Source organism: Fonsecaea nubica (assembly GCF_001646965.1).
Source record: "Fonsecaea nubica strain CBS 269.64 chromosome Unknown Scaff160, whole genome shotgun sequence".
In the NCBI taxonomy this organism is placed as follows: domain Eukaryota; kingdom Fungi; phylum Ascomycota; class Eurotiomycetes; order Chaetothyriales; family Herpotrichiellaceae; genus Fonsecaea; species Fonsecaea nubica.
In genome coordinates, this window is record NW_019173833.1 from 17,667 (window position 1) to 34,239 (window position 16,573).

The 16,573-nt window shown below is 55.1% G+C and overlaps 8 protein-coding genes across 8 annotated transcripts; 3 read left to right on the forward strand and 5 right to left on the reverse strand.

The window, feature by feature from the left end:
• Positions 1 to 332: 332 nt before the first annotated feature.
• On the reverse strand, positions 333 to 1,318 carry AYO20_11503 (hypothetical protein; the record flags this gene model as incomplete). The annotated part of the gene is made up of 4 exons (XM_022649750.1): positions 333 to 536; positions 592 to 829; positions 904 to 1,062; positions 1,176 to 1,318. 4 exons carry the CDS (start codon positions 1,316 to 1,318, stop codon positions 333 to 335), a joined length of 744 nt encoding a protein of 247 aa, XP_022494272.1.
• A 347-nt stretch (positions 1,319 to 1,665) lies between these two features.
• Positions 1,666 to 3,281, forward strand: AYO20_11504 (hypothetical protein; the record flags this gene model as incomplete). The annotated part of the gene is made up of 5 exons (XM_022649751.1): positions 1,666 to 1,916; positions 2,008 to 2,051; positions 2,123 to 2,445; positions 2,560 to 2,652; positions 2,811 to 3,281. 5 exons carry the CDS (start codon positions 1,666 to 1,668, stop codon positions 3,279 to 3,281), a joined length of 1,182 nt encoding a protein of 393 aa, XP_022494273.1.
• An 863-nt stretch (positions 3,282 to 4,144) lies between these two features.
• Positions 4,145 to 4,570, forward strand: AYO20_11505 (hypothetical protein; the record flags this gene model as incomplete). Its single annotated transcript, XM_022649752.1, has 1 exon — positions 4,145 to 4,570. The coding sequence occupies one exon, from the start codon at positions 4,145 to 4,147 to the stop codon at positions 4,568 to 4,570; it is 426 nt and encodes a 141-aa protein (XP_022494274.1).
• A 603-nt stretch (positions 4,571 to 5,173) lies between these two features.
• On the reverse strand, positions 5,174 to 5,614 carry AYO20_11506 (hypothetical protein; the record flags this gene model as incomplete). The annotated part of the gene is made up of 1 exon (XM_022649753.1): positions 5,174 to 5,614. The coding sequence occupies one exon, from the start codon at positions 5,612 to 5,614 to the stop codon at positions 5,174 to 5,176; it is 441 nt and encodes a 146-aa protein (XP_022494275.1).
• A 2,923-nt stretch (positions 5,615 to 8,537) lies between these two features.
• Positions 8,538 to 9,910, reverse strand: AYO20_11507 (pH response protein; the record flags this gene model as incomplete). Its single annotated transcript, XM_022649754.1, has 3 exons — positions 8,538 to 8,725; positions 8,757 to 9,302; positions 9,670 to 9,910. The coding sequence occupies 3 exons, from the start codon at positions 9,908 to 9,910 to the stop codon at positions 8,538 to 8,540; spliced, it is 975 nt and encodes a 324-aa protein (XP_022494276.1).
• Positions 9,911 to 11,410: 1,500 nt separating this feature from the next.
• On the reverse strand, positions 11,411 to 12,230 carry AYO20_11508 (Pisatin demethylase; the record flags this gene model as incomplete). The annotated part of the gene is made up of 2 exons (XM_022649755.1): positions 11,411 to 11,440; positions 11,490 to 12,230. The coding sequence occupies 2 exons, from the start codon at positions 12,228 to 12,230 to the stop codon at positions 11,411 to 11,413; spliced, it is 771 nt and encodes a 256-aa protein (XP_022494277.1).
• A 1,441-nt stretch (positions 12,231 to 13,671) lies between these two features.
• On the forward strand, positions 13,672 to 15,397 carry AYO20_11509 (hypothetical protein; the record flags this gene model as incomplete). Its single annotated transcript, XM_022649756.1, has 4 exons — positions 13,672 to 14,292; positions 14,350 to 14,764; positions 14,883 to 15,154; positions 15,260 to 15,397. The coding sequence occupies 4 exons, from the start codon at positions 13,672 to 13,674 to the stop codon at positions 15,395 to 15,397; spliced, it is 1,446 nt and encodes a 481-aa protein (XP_022494278.1).
• A 236-nt stretch (positions 15,398 to 15,633) lies between these two features.
• On the reverse strand, positions 15,634 to 15,936 carry AYO20_11510 (hypothetical protein; the record flags this gene model as incomplete). Its single annotated transcript, XM_022649757.1, has 1 exon — positions 15,634 to 15,936. One exon carries the CDS (start codon positions 15,934 to 15,936, stop codon positions 15,634 to 15,636), a length of 303 nt encoding a protein of 100 aa, XP_022494279.1.
• Positions 15,937 to 16,573: the final 637 nt, after the last annotated feature.

Consider the following 16,573-nt stretch of genomic DNA (forward strand, 5'->3'; position numbering starts at 1 on the left):
TGCAAAGGCCCAGAGCTAGTATCATCTGCTAGCACACCGGCTGTATCTCGACACCTGAGGCGGTTGGCGCTTGCGATATCCTGGAGAAACACCCGCATGAACTCATCCTGGCAGCTCTCACTTCACCCAATTGACCATTTTGAACCCGTGATCGAGCATTCCGCATGTGCCGCTTGGCCACCGAGCATCTTGAGCCATCGCTTGAGTAACAGGGATCCGCGTTCATGTCGTCCCCCCTCAATGTCCTTCCTCGTCACGGCGACGTTTCCGGCCAAGTGAAGGGCTGGCTAGAGACGCCACGCCAGGGGCAGGTGATACAGGGGTGCTCGGTCTCAGCGTTCACTGCTGCCGCCCCTCCACGTCGGGGTCGTTGTCCGATGGCCGCCCACTCTCGCGGCATGCCTTTGCAGCTCGACCACTGGACTCTCGTCCTCGTCGTCAGGATTCTGCATGGAGGAGTACATGGATGTGACGGGGGCATCGGGCCACCCATTCACGCGGAGATCCTCATGCGCGCGATAGAGGGCCCCTTCAATCTTGGGAATGAGCACGGGTCTTTTCCCAAGAAAATGCGTTGGCGTTCTGGCGCACCAACGGACCAAGGCCTCCCGCTTCCTCCCCAAACTCCCCCAGAGACTCCATGAACATGGGAAGAAACTCCTCTTCGATGGCGGTGTCGAACAAGGCCACCTGCGTGGCGGTAAATTGGATGTCGTCGTACTTCAATCCGAGAGGAGACGCTTCTTCGAGAGAGCTTGTCTGTTGCTGCCCGTCTTCAAGAATGCCCCACGATTTCAGGTCCGGGGACAGCGTGACAGGACGGGCCGCCCTTGTGTAATCCTCACAGACAATGGAGGAGCCGTGAAACGACACGGTGGCGCGGGGAAGGGTTTGTCCCGAAACATGATGAGCTCCTGGCCGTCACTGGCTAAATAGACGGCCGTGATGCCTTGTTTGTTGTCCAGCGACAATGTCTGCGTCTGGACATTGGGTGGCGGTCGATCAGAGAGAGCGGGTCGCTTGACGGGCGAATGCTGTATGCTCGGCCTCAAGTTCGGCTTTCTTGGGAGTGAGCAGTGAGTACAAGTGTGGGCGAAAGGGGATATCTTTGTTGGCCGACTTGAAACCGAAAAGTGTGAAAATTGCGTCGCTCTCCTCAGACTTCCCCCCAAGACTGGTCCGAGCTGCTGTCACTGATGTCAACCGCTTTGACAAAGAGGTCCTCTTTCGTTCTCTCTTCGGCATCATGTTCGCCGGCATCCTTGTGGTAGGTATCCGCGAGACTGGTGAAACTCGATGAGTTTGAATGAGGTGACATGCTCTCATCATCCTCGCGCTTATCATCGTCGTCGTCGTCGGTTGGCTATATAGGGACACAGGGAGAGCGGAAAGGGGAAAGGGGCCATATCCGAACCTGCCCCCTTACCTCCTTTCCCTGCTGGCATATCTCGACAACCAGCTCACCGTGCGGCGCGTTGCCCCAGGTCCTGCAATGCACCGTTTAAGCGGTACTCATCCGATCGACGGCGGGGAAGCGCTCTCGGTCACCTCGTGTGGGTTGAATAACCTTATTGGTTAGACTTTATTATGTGGGGTAGAGTCAATTATTCGGCTAACATTCCAAATAGGGTTAGGGCAATAGTGGGCTCCTATTCATCTCCCACCATGGGTGGTGGTCCGAAAAACCCTGAGGCCTCGCCGTGTCTCAAGACTGTTGGCGCATCATCGCAGTCTCCTCCGTGCGACGAGAACGATGCCCGGCATATCGAAAGCCGTGAGAATACCGAAGCGGATGATACGGACGATGAGACAGCCAGTCCACGACCACAGATACTCTGTCCGGCCACTACCTCTAAAGACTGTCCTGCGACCTCGGAGGAGGCCTCTGCCCATCCCCACAAAAGCCTGCTCCTCAGGTTAGCAGCCCCGCGGATTGTCTGCTTGGATTCCAGGTGGCTCTGGAGTTGCGTGCCAAGGAACTTGGACGGCCTGAGTACGATGAAATAGCCGCGGTCACAACGGCGGAAATCGGTGGAGAGGGTCGCCAGAAGGTGATGGACGGAAAATACTTTTTCGCTATCGGGAACGAGTTGGTCGACACAATCTTGCGAGACGTGGAAAGCGCCAAAAGAGAAAGCAGAGCAGGAGGCCTCCCATTCAAAAGAAGACAACAAGGACTCGAATCCCGACCCCGAGGCGGCGCCGACCAGTGTGGATGAAACGCCAGATGACACACAGCAGGCGGCTCCCATCGAGACCGCTCCCGAGGAGACAGCTTCCAAGAAGGCGGAGGCTGGGGGCGCTTTCGAGGAGATAACTCACGAGGGGGAGGAGGCGGATCGCCACAAGACCGGTCATGAGAAAATATCTACCGAGGTGGCGGACGAAAATGCAGATGTCGCTCTCGACGAGGCTGCCGTTACCCAGCAGGAATCAGCCCAGGACGTCAATCTATCCGTCGCAAGAGCCGCAGGCCTCTCCTGAGGAGGCTGGTGTTGCCCCTGAGGATTCGGGTAAGAACGCGGTAGACACGGCAATCGACACTACTACCCTCACCAGAAGACGAAGTCTCAGTCCAAGAAAAAGCCCAAGACTAAACTGCCGGTCCTTGTCGAATTCAGGGAGCTGGATGACCAGAGTCTGGATAAAAAGGTGGGCAAGGAATACTAGCTGCTGGTCGATGTCCAATGGATCCGAAGTCTCAATGGGGAGCAGATACAGGCTTTCACTACGCCTCACCGCACATTACGACACGGAACACCACGACGTTTTCCTGGCATCGCAGCACCCCAACGTGTCGGCAGCGCTAGGGAGACATTTCCAAAGAGGAGTACACTCGATGTCAAAGCAAGGACCCCTCGATCGGCCGCATCTACCACTACCTGGCCATTCTAGCGCAGCCCCGGACTCGAATTTCGCCTGACGAACAATTCCACGCCACTGTGTCCCATCTTTTCTACTACACCAAGTCCCTCGTCGTGAAAGCCCCGGTTTTCGCCGCGCGGGAGTCCGTGTCGACCCTTATCAAACCGATTGTTGCCCGGAATGAGGAGGAAGCCGAGAAGCTAGCTAGCGACCCCCAGACCGATAAAGACCACTTCCTTACCGCTGTTTCCCATCTGATTCTCGCTTCCCTAGAGCCCGAGATCCTCAGGGGAAAAGGCTGCAAGGATAGGAGGAACGATCACCTTCAGACTGTCTACGCGGCACTGAAGAAGATCAAGATTGGTGCATCTGCCACGACATCCAGAAGTTGTCCAAGATATGTGCCGGCCCTATAGATTGATCTACTCCCGTCTCTAATTGACCACTTGTAGCCCCCAGCTTGGCCTCCCTCTTACTATGCTAGTCGCTACTGAGAATTCCGCTTACCAATAAAAGATGGAGCCCGATGATGACGACGTAGGGCCCCGACCTTGTAACGGCCGAGGACCGCACGAATTTCGACGCCATGGCCAACGCGAAGGACATTCATGACGTAACGATCGAGTTGATCCGCACCGTGGTCTCCTACCTCTTGGAGGAGGTAGATACATGTAGTGACGTCAATGGGGCCAGAATCTGTGCAGGTCTTACGTACAACCAGCAGCGGGCCTCGCCCTTGGCTCCTGCCTCCCCCCTCCTGCTCGTACCCTCTTCCTACTCGTACCATACGACTAGCAGTAGTCCTAACCCCCTCCTCCTGCTCGTGCCATACGACTAGCACCAGGGCCCCCCTCCTACTCGTACCCTCTTCCTAGTCGTACCATACGAGTAGCAGCAGTCCTCACCCCCCCTCATGCTCGTACCATACGACCAGCACCCCCTCCTCCTAGTCGTACGGTACGAGTAGCAGCAGGCCTTCCCCCCTCGTCCTACTCGTACCATACGACTAGCACCACCTCCTCCTACTCGTACCCTACGACCAGCAGCAGTCCTCACCCCCTTCCTCCTACTCGTACCATACGACTAGTAGCAGTCTGCACCCCCCTCCTGCTCGTACCATACGAGCATGCTCCTCATACCACCCGTTTACTGTCAGTTAGCCTTTTGTTGCAGAGAGCCTGCCGCTACTCGTCCGCTACTCGTCCACTACTCGTCCACTACTGCCTGCTTACTACTAGTACACTGCTGCTCTCCACGGTGGGAGAGGCTACAGCTGAAGATGCTACGGCCACTCCAGAAGAATGTACAGTCGCCACGGACGACAGTACAATTACCCCAGGAGAGACTACGAGCACAGAAGAGGCCACGGCTACGACGGAAGACACTGTACACCCTGGAAGGGACTCAGATCACAGCAGAAGAGGACATGGTCACACCGGAAGAGTCCACGGTCGCAACAGAAGAGACGACGACTAGTGATACCGCACACGAGAAAGACAGGATTACCAAGACACACCGGACCAGGAGTAGATGTGCGCTAACCTACTGCCGCAACACACTCTGCTTTCGGGATTATTCTTTGCCAGAGGGGTTGAGCCTGAGCCCCGTGACAAAACCTACCGAGGACGCCGTGGTTGTTGCCTGCCCACCCGCCCCTGAGGCTATCCTTGCGGCCGTGCAGACTGTCGAAGAACCAGCCGTATAGACCGACTAGGAACCAGCCATGGTACAACCGCAGGAGATATCTCTGACGGATTCAGGGACGGACAGTAAAGCAGAGAATGGCTTCCTAACGGATTCCGAGTCAGAGAATGAGGCGGCCTATGGCATTTTAGCGGTCTCTGAGTCGAAGAGTGAATCACAGGAAGAGGAGGAGACGAAGAGAGAAGCCGTGGAGGCACCACCGGCAGAAGATGAGATGAAAGAGACAGGAGGATTGAAGGCATCACTGGTAGAGGTGGAGAGGTACGAGGACGAAAGAGAGGATGCGCGACAGCAAGACGCCCCGACGAAGCCAAAGAAGCCGAAGAGGCAGAAGTGCAAAGGCAGGAAGGGCTGCTTCGTGATCCGCCTCTCTTCCTCAAAGGCTGGTTCACAAACTCGAAATACGACTACGACGAGATACAGGTTCGCAGCAACTATGTCCAGGACGTCGAGACGTATCACGCTCGGTCAACCCAGCTTTTACGCCTGGCTGTCCAGCTTATCGGCCCCTTCTTTGTCTTCGAGACCGACGAGGAGGGATGCTGCTGGATCAGCGTGCCTGGGGCCTCATCCGTCCCGAAGCCCGACGCTCGGATTGCGCAGGTTACTGTTCAGTTGTGTCAGCGGTTTGGCCCCCTTCCGGAATGTCGTGGGCTGCTGCACTGAACTCCTCCGCGTGGCCCTCGGCCTTCTCGTCGACAGCTGTAGCCACGTTCGTAGTAACATTGGTTTCCTTCTCTTCCTCTTTCAGTCTCTCCTCTTTCAGTCTCTCCTCTTTCAGTCTCTCCTCTTTCAGTCTCTCCTCTGTCCTTTCTGCTCTCTTTCTCTCCCTCTCGATTTCGGCAGCATGGAAGGAAGGATGGACATAAACAGCTTCAGCCACGTCGACGCCGAAGTGGCACCGGAAGTCGTGACCGTCCCGGCCGTGGTACCCAGCACGGTATTGTAATGGGGAGGAATGCAGGCTGGAACGTGATTGGTGGAAATTGCCTGTACAATGTACAGGCTGACACTCTCGGTCATTGGTTGGTGGGATCTCAGGCATTGGGTCGGAGATTCTCTTTTCTTTCCTAACAGATCCCTCAAGGGGGATTCAAGAAATCAAGACTGTTATCTATCAACTTACGGGATCGACCTGATCAAGACCTTCTATGCTATTGTTGTTATTACTGTACGACAGCCGTTACCCCTATCACCATGCCCACCGCCGTACGAGTTGATACCTCTGGCTAAGAGCCTCGCCCCAGTTCAGTATCAGAGTACGGCGACGACAATGAGCCGATTTCGTTTATCATATGGAGCTGGACAAGGCCATCGGTTCCGGGAAGGCCACCGCGGCTGCTGAGAAGCCATCGAGTACCCACGAGGCCGAGCCGACCGAGGCCTCGGCGGAGACGACGCGCAAGGCACGACGGGCTGCGACGCAGGTCCGGACGCCGCCGCAGCCACGGACCCGCAGGCCAGGGTCCAGCTGAGCGAGGGCGCGCTCGACAACATCCCAGGGATGGAGAGCACCACCAAGGCTATCAAGCGCTGGAGAGCCCCCAAGTAAGGGACCTGGCGCGGACGAGGGCACGGACAAGGACGGCAGCGTGGACAAGGATGAGGTCGAGGACGACTGGGAACGCCTCAGATAAAGGCATGTTTGACTCGAACGTCGAAATTTTATGCTCACACCGTTCATGAAAACAGGCCAAAAGACTTCCCCTAAACGCACGACACGATTATGCGTCGCCATTCCGAGTCGATCCGAGCTGGACGGCTAGAATCGATCTCGATTCCTACCAGTTTATCGACGATGTCGATGAATTAACCCCCGAGGAGCCTGCTGTCCTTCCTCCGGCAGCGACACGCAGACCCGAAAAACTAGTAGCCGGTACAAAAACGCCGGGCCATGCGAGGAGGAAACGCAAGATTGTACCAAGGGATGCCGACAAGACTGCTGCAACCAAATGTTTCGAGTCCAACCGCTCTGCACGGATTACGGGGGGGAATTCCATGGCGGCCAAAGAGTCGACTTGGTAGAGCGGGACGAGGCTGGCCGGGACATATGACACGAGCGAGCAGCCCGGGATCCCTCGTCGAAAGGCGCCATCGGGGTCGCAGGGACGGTTCCCAAAACCTGGTGAGTAAAGCACAAGCTACATCATTATGTCCCATGAGGCTGATACAGCTCGCTAATACATAGAAAGCAGAGGAGATGGAGAAGACGAAGAGGAAGCGAAAAATATGTGATATCTAGTAAGTTAAGAAGCTGTGACGATGTGAGAGCTTCTGGGGGCACAGCCACGGGTTCACTTCCCCCTGGAATGGACCTGCATATGCCAGGCAGGGCGACTGTGGCGTCCTCAATCCTGAGCCCTCGACAGAACCAGGCTCTCTCGAAACAATCCCCAAAAGAAAACACCCCACGCTTGTCCACATGGCCTTCATACGCATCTGTCTTCTCCAGCACCTTCGTCGTCTCTGTCGTCCTGGCACGTACCAGCAGAAGAAAGATACCGACTGCAAAGATCACGTTCCAGACATGGAAAAGTACGGCTTCACAGATGGTCGATGGAGCTTTGGCGATGCTCGATGCGACCTTGACGATGCGTGGTACGGGCTTGGTTGAGTGGTCTGTGCTGTCGGCTTTCGCATCCCATTCGCTTGTTGTGTCGGCTTCGTCATTAGACGGCGCTATACGGCCAATGGTGAGTACGTGCATGCCGTGTCCCCTCCGAGCTGGGCATAGTCGCCGAGGCCTTGTTTGCTTACCTCCCAACAGCTGGAGCCAATATAGATCCTCCACGGACTTGGACCACGAGCCTGGCGTCTCAAAACGGACGGTAAACAGGACGAGGCGCAGCGGACAAGGTGATCCTTCCGAGCTTCGGTGCGGCCAGGGAGACAAACGAGTTTGCAGGGCTGTGTCAGCGGAAAGACGGGATCGAGGGTCGAGAGAGAGAGAGAGAGAGAGAGGGCTGTGGCGACCAGGCTGAAGATGGGCGGCCCAGGGGCAACACAGGAGACGGTTGGGGAGCCATGATATCTCTCGGCCGAAGGAGCCTGTCAAAGGGCTGTTCAAGAGGCGAGAACAACTCCCAAATGAACGACGCGTGGATGGATGGGATGAAAGCTGAATGAGATTCCATTCTTCTGTTCCAGAGGGGGCGGAGCGAGCCACACCCTGGACTGCTTACTCTGCACGGTAGACAATCTCGGTGTTTGAGACCTATATTCCCGGCCGGGAACGTCTCGGAACTGGGAGGGGAAAGGGGTGCGAGTGGTGGCAATTCCGGACTATTCAGGTATGTGGGAGATATGCCATGCACAGAGAGAGAGAGAGAGAGAGAGAGAGAGAGAGAGAGAGAGAGAGAGAGAGATAGAGAGAGAAAATCATACGACCTATGCGGAAGAACATGATAAGTCTGGCTGGACATACTGCGCTTGGAGGCTCTCACCTCGACTAGTGTAAACACTGTCTTTATACACCCCAGTACTCTACATGGACAGTGGTCAGCTACGGTTTCAACCGCGGTAGTCATCGACGAGAAGGACATGAGACTCAGGGTCTTTAACGTGGCAAATGCTCTCTTAATTTGAACGAAATAGACTAGCTGTCTATCTACCTATGTAGAATGACCTCCATGATATGCGCGGCTCCGTTCTCCCGTGCCATCCGACATGTCTCAAACTGTACATCCACCTCGAAGCCACGAGCGGCTAGTTGTCACTCATCACGCAAGCTGGTGCTTTCTCTTCCGCAGGAGTCAACGCCGGTGCAGCCCAATTGGCGAACATCATCGTTGATATCGATGCTTGCGGTATGTAACGATTTCGGGTTCAATATCAGCTCTTCCTCCGCTGCTGATGTGGCAGTGGTAACGGTAGTCGACGCGTCTGTGGTGGTCGAGTTCATGGATTGATCTGGCGCGGGTGGTGCGTCAAGTGATGCTCGTGGCATCCGAAGCGATAGTCGTTCTGGATCACATGGCGCTTGTGCCGGAAAGGACCATGTTCTTGTTGTCAGCGGGTGTGCCTGGCATAGGTGTGTTGCCTTGGCTGAGCCAACTGAGGCCAGTCTCGGCCAACTTCTCGGTTGACAGCGCTCGTATCGAATGACGGTCATGGAGAATTTGCCCGGTACAATCTTCATCCGAATCTGGGTTGGCTTCTGTAGAAAAGAAGAAAGAGGTTGGACCCACGCTTCTTCTCCTGGCTCGGCGGTCGACGGGCCTGGATAACACAAGAAAGATGAGAAGTCGAGACGACGGAAAGCCGCTGGTCATGAATGATGGGAATCATATTGTAGTGCCGGTGGTGACCTTGACTTGTCTCCGCAGTAAATCTCTCGACGGTTGGGTTGTGGGCTGGTAGGCAGTGATCTTGAAGATTGGTGTAGCCATGATACTCTCGGTCATCCTGCTTCTTGGAGCATGGAAAACGGATCGAGGACTCGACGGTCTTTGGACTCGTACCTGAAGTGTGGGGATGGAGGATTTTGAGCCACAGTGCCGGGATGGCAGTTTCTCTGAAGAGCCTCGTGTCGTTGACCTTGACCACCTGATGGATGCGGTCTCTACCTGGGACGCGGCGGACGGTGCGTCCAAGGTTTTGAATCGATTCGGGGTCCATGAACTGCGTAAAGGCCACGGCGGAGACGGCGAAGACCAAGTCAACGTCCAGGGAAGCGTCCTCCTCCGCTCTATGATCGTACCTGGCCGATCGGAGTACTTTCCCCTTCTCGTACGCTATGATAGAAACTCCATCTCGCTGTGCGTAACCCGTCCAATGTGAAGTAGATGTAGAAGAGTGAGCTCAATGGCTCGCCGCGTGATCAATCGCAGGCGAGGGTTGATGTCGATCCATATTCGGAAGCGCCGTTCGCCACAGCTGTAGAAAGAACTTCGTAAACCGAAATCCTCGAATTTGGATTTCAAGCCGTCCGGGAGGGTACAGCAAGCACAAACGTAAGATAAAGGAGGCAGGACGAACCAAGGAGGCAGACTCGCCCCAGATATTGACGTGCGTAAATGAAAAAGGCGGTAAGGGCAACAACAACAGAGCAGAGCCGTAAGTCTGAGGGCGGACGCGGGACGATGCCCCTGATTTGCTCACCGCCGCTGTTGCTGCCAGAGCGCTCCGTGATCTGGCCCACCCCTCTTCCCATCGCGCTCGTCTTCTTTGTGTTCCCCGCGTCCTCCTCCTCCTCCTTTACACCATCCTCATACATCTCCACCGACCCAGTGTAAAGTATGTCCAAGATGTGTGCGGGCGGCAGAGGCTTGTGGGCATCGTGTGCGACGACGAGGAGAGGATAGGTAGGTTGGTCGATGGAAACTCGTTTCTCGAGGGGCATGTTTTCGTGGTGCTCTCGGGTTTAGGGACTCGATACGCGTGGGGGTGATGACGCAATCGATGGTGAAAGTGGAGAGGATGTCGGCGGCTCAGAAGGGGGGCTGGTCTAGCCTTTATATACCAAGGGCGGTAGCACGGACTTGTGGATGACTGTACTCCTTCCCGAGCCCCGCTGTTGACATTTACAGCCACTCCTCACAGTGTCTCGGGGACCGTGGCATAATCACACCTCCCTCGTACGCCGAAGAGCCGTTGCACCGAGCTCACCGCCATGTCTATATGGCATCCCATCTTTCTTACAAGGGAGAAAGAGGACTTGGACGCCACACGGTCGTGGATAGAGATCGAGGTGCTGTTCGACGAGAGGGTGGCTGCCGTGAGCGGTGTGTCTTCAGCGTTGATCCTGTCTGGGAAGACAAGGCGCGCCGCCCTCAATTCTTTGTCACTGTCATCTGCCACTCCTAACAGACAGGAGATAAGGCCCATCTTGGATGTATCGAGGGAGTTGGATCAATGGTGGTCGAACTGACAGGACGGGCGGTGGTGATTGATGCAGGATCCGCAGTACTGTTCTTCATCTCAACACAGGGCGAGGTAGGAGGAGGGAAGCGAGGTGAGGGACCGAGGGAGGACGCTGAACCCCTGCTGGGGTAGTAGACGATTTCCACACCTGGAACCACTTCCCTTGCCGTCAAGTGGAAGGTCACCAGGACGTGTGCTATCTCGAGCTCACGCTCCGTGTACTCTCTGGGTTGGCTTCGCATGCTCGCTCGTGTCGTGAGTGAACGAGTGAGGCGGTGAGGGAGTGAGGAGTGTGGGAGTACTTTAGGTTCAGGCCCACAGTGAAAGAACATGGGTTGAGCCCCTTGAAACAAGCCTCATGCATGGTGCTTGTGTTGTGTCACAGGGGTAAGCAGTTTTTGCCTTTCCCTATTGGAGATTATGCGCCCACCGGTAGGACAAGCGAAAGGATGGTTCGTTGATTGGCCACTTGCTTATGCCCATTATTCATGCTCAAGCGTATGGTGATACGCGCGACGGAACGTGTAGAAAAGCGAGATTGGTGAGAATCGTATTCGGATAAGCTCTCACGTGATGAGAAGGGAGAAAGGATGCAGTGGCACCACGGATGACACAGGATGGGCGATGAGTTGCTGGAAACCCGTTCGAGCAAGCGGTCCGAAGCCATGCCCTGAGGATGTGGCAGATGTGGGACAGTGCGTCAGCCACATAACTTCCTCTACCCCAGTAGAATAGTCCCAACACATTTTGAGCACCACGATGCACTGTATCGATACATTGTGACAATCACCGTTGCCGCGTGGAAAAATCGGGGTAACTCATACCCACCCAAACCTGCCACGTCTGCAGAATGGGCAGCGCATGTGGTCACCTGTTCTAATCTCCCGAAGACATTCAGCACAGAGAATGTGGGTCGGGTGGCAAACCAGCACGCGTAAGGTTTCTTCTCCTAGCTCGTTGCAACAAATCGGACAGGCCTCTAAATCCCGGCGACCGTCAGTTTCCTGCACTGGCTCCAAATCAGTCCGACCACCTGCCTCCTTTAGCGCCTGACGAACGTTCTCTTCCTTGGCGAAATGCAATGCCCGGAACCCGTATGTCGTCGCTCGATTAGGATCAGCCCCATTTTCCAAAAGGCTGCGGACGATGCCGAGATGAATTTGGGCTGCAGCATAGTGCAGAGGCCAGCGGCCTGTGGGATCGGGGAGGTTGACATCGGCACCAGCCTCGATCACTATCTTGACCATCCGCAGGTCCTCGTTGTCCACGGCAGCCAGTAGTGGGGTGAAATCGTTGTAGCCCGGTTGGTTGATGGGCACTGGTAGATTGAGGATGCGTTTCGCCATATCATAATCGCCATTGTTGATGACCAGATCACAGATAGTCATACCATCACCATCGAAGTCTTTTACGCCATGATCAAGCAACCATTTTACTCCTTCGGTATCGTTCTCCCCTAAACGATACCATAAGGTCGTTTTAGTCTCCTCAGGGTGATAGTCTAGATCTGGATGGTAAGGCAAGAACAAGGCGGCGACGAGTAAATTGGCATTGTCATCACATGACAGGTGCTTGCGCAAGATGTGTGATATCGTGTGCTTGTCAAGTGCCGGGGACGACTCGAGAAGGAATTGGAACAGACGTAAACTATTGGCCTGATATTTCACGGCCAGTTCGAGCTCGTCCCTGCTGCGTCTCAAGCCTGCTTCGTGGATTATCTTCTCGACCAGACCAAAATCAAGGTTGTCCGGGGGAACATCAATTGCGGCCTTCAATTTCTCGAGATAAGGCTGTGACATGGTTGGCAGAGAAAAGCTAGTGCTGGAAGGACCGTTTGTGAAGAAGCAAAGTTCCTCAAATCTTGAGGGTGTAAGAGAAGCGCTCGGAGGCTGTTAGATAGGTCGATGGAAGGAATAAACCAAGACTAGATAGCGATGGCCTCTATATGCAGAGACCCAAGGCCTTGAAGAGGCGAAGAGGCGAAGAGGAGTGTGTGTGAGGGCACACCGCTACTTATCCGTCCAGTTCGGGCGCGGGCGTTCCTTCGCTAGTTTGCCCTGTTTGCCCTGTTTAGGGGCTGTGGTACAACACAGGCTTGGCGCCCGGTTTCTGTGGGTGTTTGTGTGAAGCTGAGGCTTGGCATCGCACATTACTAATTTTGTGGTGAGGCGAACCTGCAGGGCACGGATAGGTCACGTGACAACAACTAGCTCTATTGTGCTCCCAAGGCTGGGAGGAGCCAGGGAGAGAAGAAGGCTCTATTGCTCAGTGGTGCTCCGACAGAGACAGAGAGCAGTGGAGAACTATCAGGACAGTAGCCACGACAGCCATCACGATAGTGACTACGCTAACGATCGATCAAAGTTTTGGCCAGAACAGTGGTGACGATGTCGATTCCGTCAGGTTATGCACATGCCAACAGTTCCTCCTGCAAAAGAGGTGACAAATTGTTTACTGAGCCATGCCGAGACCCCACCTGACTATTGTAGACGCTAAAAAAATCGCTCGCTCAACAGTTGTTGTCGCCCTCTTTGTTTTTGTTTATGTTGGCCAGGCCGGGCCTCCTTGCAAAACCCAATTTCCTCATTCTTGGCCCCAACCACCGACCCGCCCGGGTAACTCAAGTCCGATTTCCCGTCGGAATGTGGGTCGCGGACCCCGGGCTTTCTGACCCCGATCGTTTCTTATTCGCTCTTCGTAATGTGATGACGTCAGTTTACGTGCTCAAACCCACCCTGGCTCGAAAGAAGCCAATAACCACGCGCCACAGGTTCATCACAGCTCTAGCGTACATTCAAGCTGCACCTGTTGGGCATCCTTGTTGAAAGGCAACCAGTGGGTCTGTGAAAGGGCAGACAGTGCTTAGTGCTTATGCCACGTGTGACTTGGGCTCACGCTTCTCGCACTGCAGGCTCTCAGGCTCCGGGCCATAATGATCGGCATTCTGGTTGCTGCTTTCAAGACACCCCTATTTGTGTTTAACTTTTCAAAACTGTCAGCTACATGTGGCTCCCCCAAAAGGCAACCGTCAACACCAAGGATGCTGCAGCTCAACAATGCCCTGCCTAGTCATACCATGCATGCCTTGTAAACTTTACAAACGCTCGAGTACCTGCCCTATCTAGAGACGTGCACCTCCGCCAAGCCAGCGAGGAAAAGCATTCATTCCCACCTTTCAGCCTACCCCTTACTCTTGCAGTATACCCTTCATTTCTTCACACAGCACTGCGCCGAAGCACCATGCCTCCTGAAAGAGAGCCCGCATCACCGACCTCGACTGTCCGACCCGACACCGCCCCAGCCGAATCCGATGTCCTCTCTACACCTGATACAGCTGATCCCTCCCTTCCCGATCCCTTCGTTGCTCTCACCGACTTTGCGGAAGCGGGAGCAACCATTGCCGCGACTTGCGGCGGCTCCATTCGTCTGTCTGATTTCGCCACTTTGGTCTCACGGACCCAAGGAATTCCTTCGAGCCAGGCCGACGGCACAGAAAAAGGGACGAAGAAAAAGGGCAAGAGGAGGACAACAATGGACCCCAGCCCCATCGTCTTCGACTGGGACGAACAGGGCCGCTTGTCGAGCAGGGTGACTTTCCCGATCCCGCCGTACAGCGAGACGGCCTACACGATGACAATCGAGGCCTTTTTGAAACATTGTGACCCTATCGTGGATGGAATGCAAGGCGATGATGGACACGCCTGGACCCTGAACGCTCCCCGCGTGACTACCAACCTATGTCCCTACTCGATGGGGATCGTGGAGCGGGTCGATCATCTTTTGCTGCCCAATTCCCCCCACCTGGGGGGCAATGCCCTCAAGAACGGAGGCTTTGTCAGGGCCGAGCTACACAAGATTAACGTGAGTGGGTGGTGAACGTTTTGAGGGTCGCGCTAACTGGCGTACGCGTTCTGGTAGGTGTACGCCGGACACTCGGGCTCCGTCAAGAGGCGAATCGACATTCCCACCGCGGAGAATCAGTTCGGGTCGCTGTTTCTATACCTGCCGAGCGAGTATGAGGGCGGTGAGCTCACTGTGAACCACGCCGGTTTCTCCACCGAGTATGACTGTGACAAGACAAGAAAGTCTAAGGCTCTGCACTGGGCAGCCTTTCTCAGCGGCTGCGAACACGAGATCTCGCAGGTCACCAGCGGCTTCTGCGTGATCGTGACTTACAACTTGTACCACCATGAACGAACTCCACTCCACCCCCGCCTACAAACACAGCCTTTTCTAGGACTGGCCTCAAAGCCGGCGCCGGTGGACCTTACCAACCTTGCACCATACAAGCTTCTACAAGACCTTCTCAGTAACCCGGAGTGGCTGCCACGCGGTAAGTCAAGAACCTATGCCTAGGTTTACCCCGAGCAGCCTCCTGGGCAAAAGGCGCTCCGCAAGCGAGCACGCCAGCTCCCCCGGGCGACGATGTTGGCTAATTGTTTTGCGTGCAGGCGGGACTCTGGGCATCCACTGCAAACACGCATACCCACTTGGGGTCGCGAACCTCGCAGACGTCGACGAAACTGGAGATCTGCTTAGAGGCAGTTACCCCACCGGTGTTGCCGAGGCTTCTCTCAGGGGCACCGACGCGTCAATATGCGCCGTCCTTGGTGAACTGGGCCTGGATACCTACACGTGTCTGAAACTGTCCACGTTACTAAACGTCCCCGTTGTCAAATGGATCAACGGACCGACACTCAAGCACTATGCTCCCGTAGGCAACGTAAGGCCTGCCTGCATCTCCTCTCTTTCCCGCTTTCTCCGCACAGGAGCGAGCGACGTTCAGTGTGTGAGATGAGAAGGGCCCGAAGGCTAATTGATTCTGCAGGAAATGGGGGTCGCAACGGGTCGCCTTGCAGAGACCTCTATGTGTATAGTCGCCAAAATCCCCCCGCACGAAGAAGCCAGCGCCCCGGACGACGAAGCCAGCACAGAGGTGGCGACAAAGAAACCGAGGTTGAAATAAACAGACTGGAGGAAGCCCGAAGACATCGGTGTGTTTCAAGGCATCTTGGTGTGTTACGGAACCAAAGTCACCGTTGGCGGTAACACGGATTTCTTGCGGAAGAGCAGTCTTGCGGTAAATGGGCGGAGGGTCTCATTTTCTCCTTTGTTTTTTTCTTTTTCGTCTGGCTGATGCGTCTGTCTTAGAGGGTTCAGAGAAGAAAGAAACCACGGAACACGGAACATTCTGTTACTAAGCTATTCATTTAATTCAACCTCTTCCTTGATGTGTGGAACCTCTGTTTTGATGTGTCTCTTCTCCTTCTTGCGCCTCTTGATCGGCTGTTCGTTATATCGTTTCTCCCGCTTGCGCTTGCGATCGCCCTTCTGCGACTCATCTTCCGATGGTTTAAAGGAGTCGTGCACACGTTCCTCGTGGCTCTTGACGTGTTCGAGCCGGACAAAGCCTCTAATATGTAGGTCCCAGTCGTTCAAGGCACGAAACCATCGTCGCACCTTGGCGTGGACATTTTCATAGTGACGGGGTAAAGTGGCGGTCATTGTGAATCCTTTGTCGATAGGGCATCCATTACCCATGAAAATGCACTTGCATGGGCATTCGTGCTTATCTGTCATGAACTGCCCAAGCACACCACACGCGTGACAACCCCTTTGTTATTCAAGCACCGCATGCTCACGGCCTCAGGGAAGCTTTCCTTTCCTTCTCTCACATTTGAGTCTTAGTTAAGGTATACTATCAAGGAATACCTATACCTACTTGTTACCTATCGCTGCCCTCCGCCTGTCTACGTAGGCCGTTCCTGACAGAGACCGTCCGGCTTACGGGCCCTTTGTCATCGAGTGCATAAAATCTTTACTGGGCCCCCAGGAGAAATGGCGGCTGCGGCGAGTATATAAATCACACCACATCCGCAGCACTGGGTCTGTGTCGCCACTCGAAAGGTTCTGCGAATCGGGGATAGGAGGCAGTTCGCTTCCTTGGAAAAATGGTACACCTGATGTTCTGATATAGAAATGGTTTGGCTTCTATCTGTAACCCTCCCCTTCTTCCCCTCCCCTCCCCCTCCCTCCCTCCTCTCTCCTTCTTCTCTCCCCCTCCCCCTCCTCCCCTCCTCCTTTTCTCTCCTCTTCTCCCCCCTCTCCCCCCCCTCCCCCCCTCTCCTCCCCCCCCCCCCCT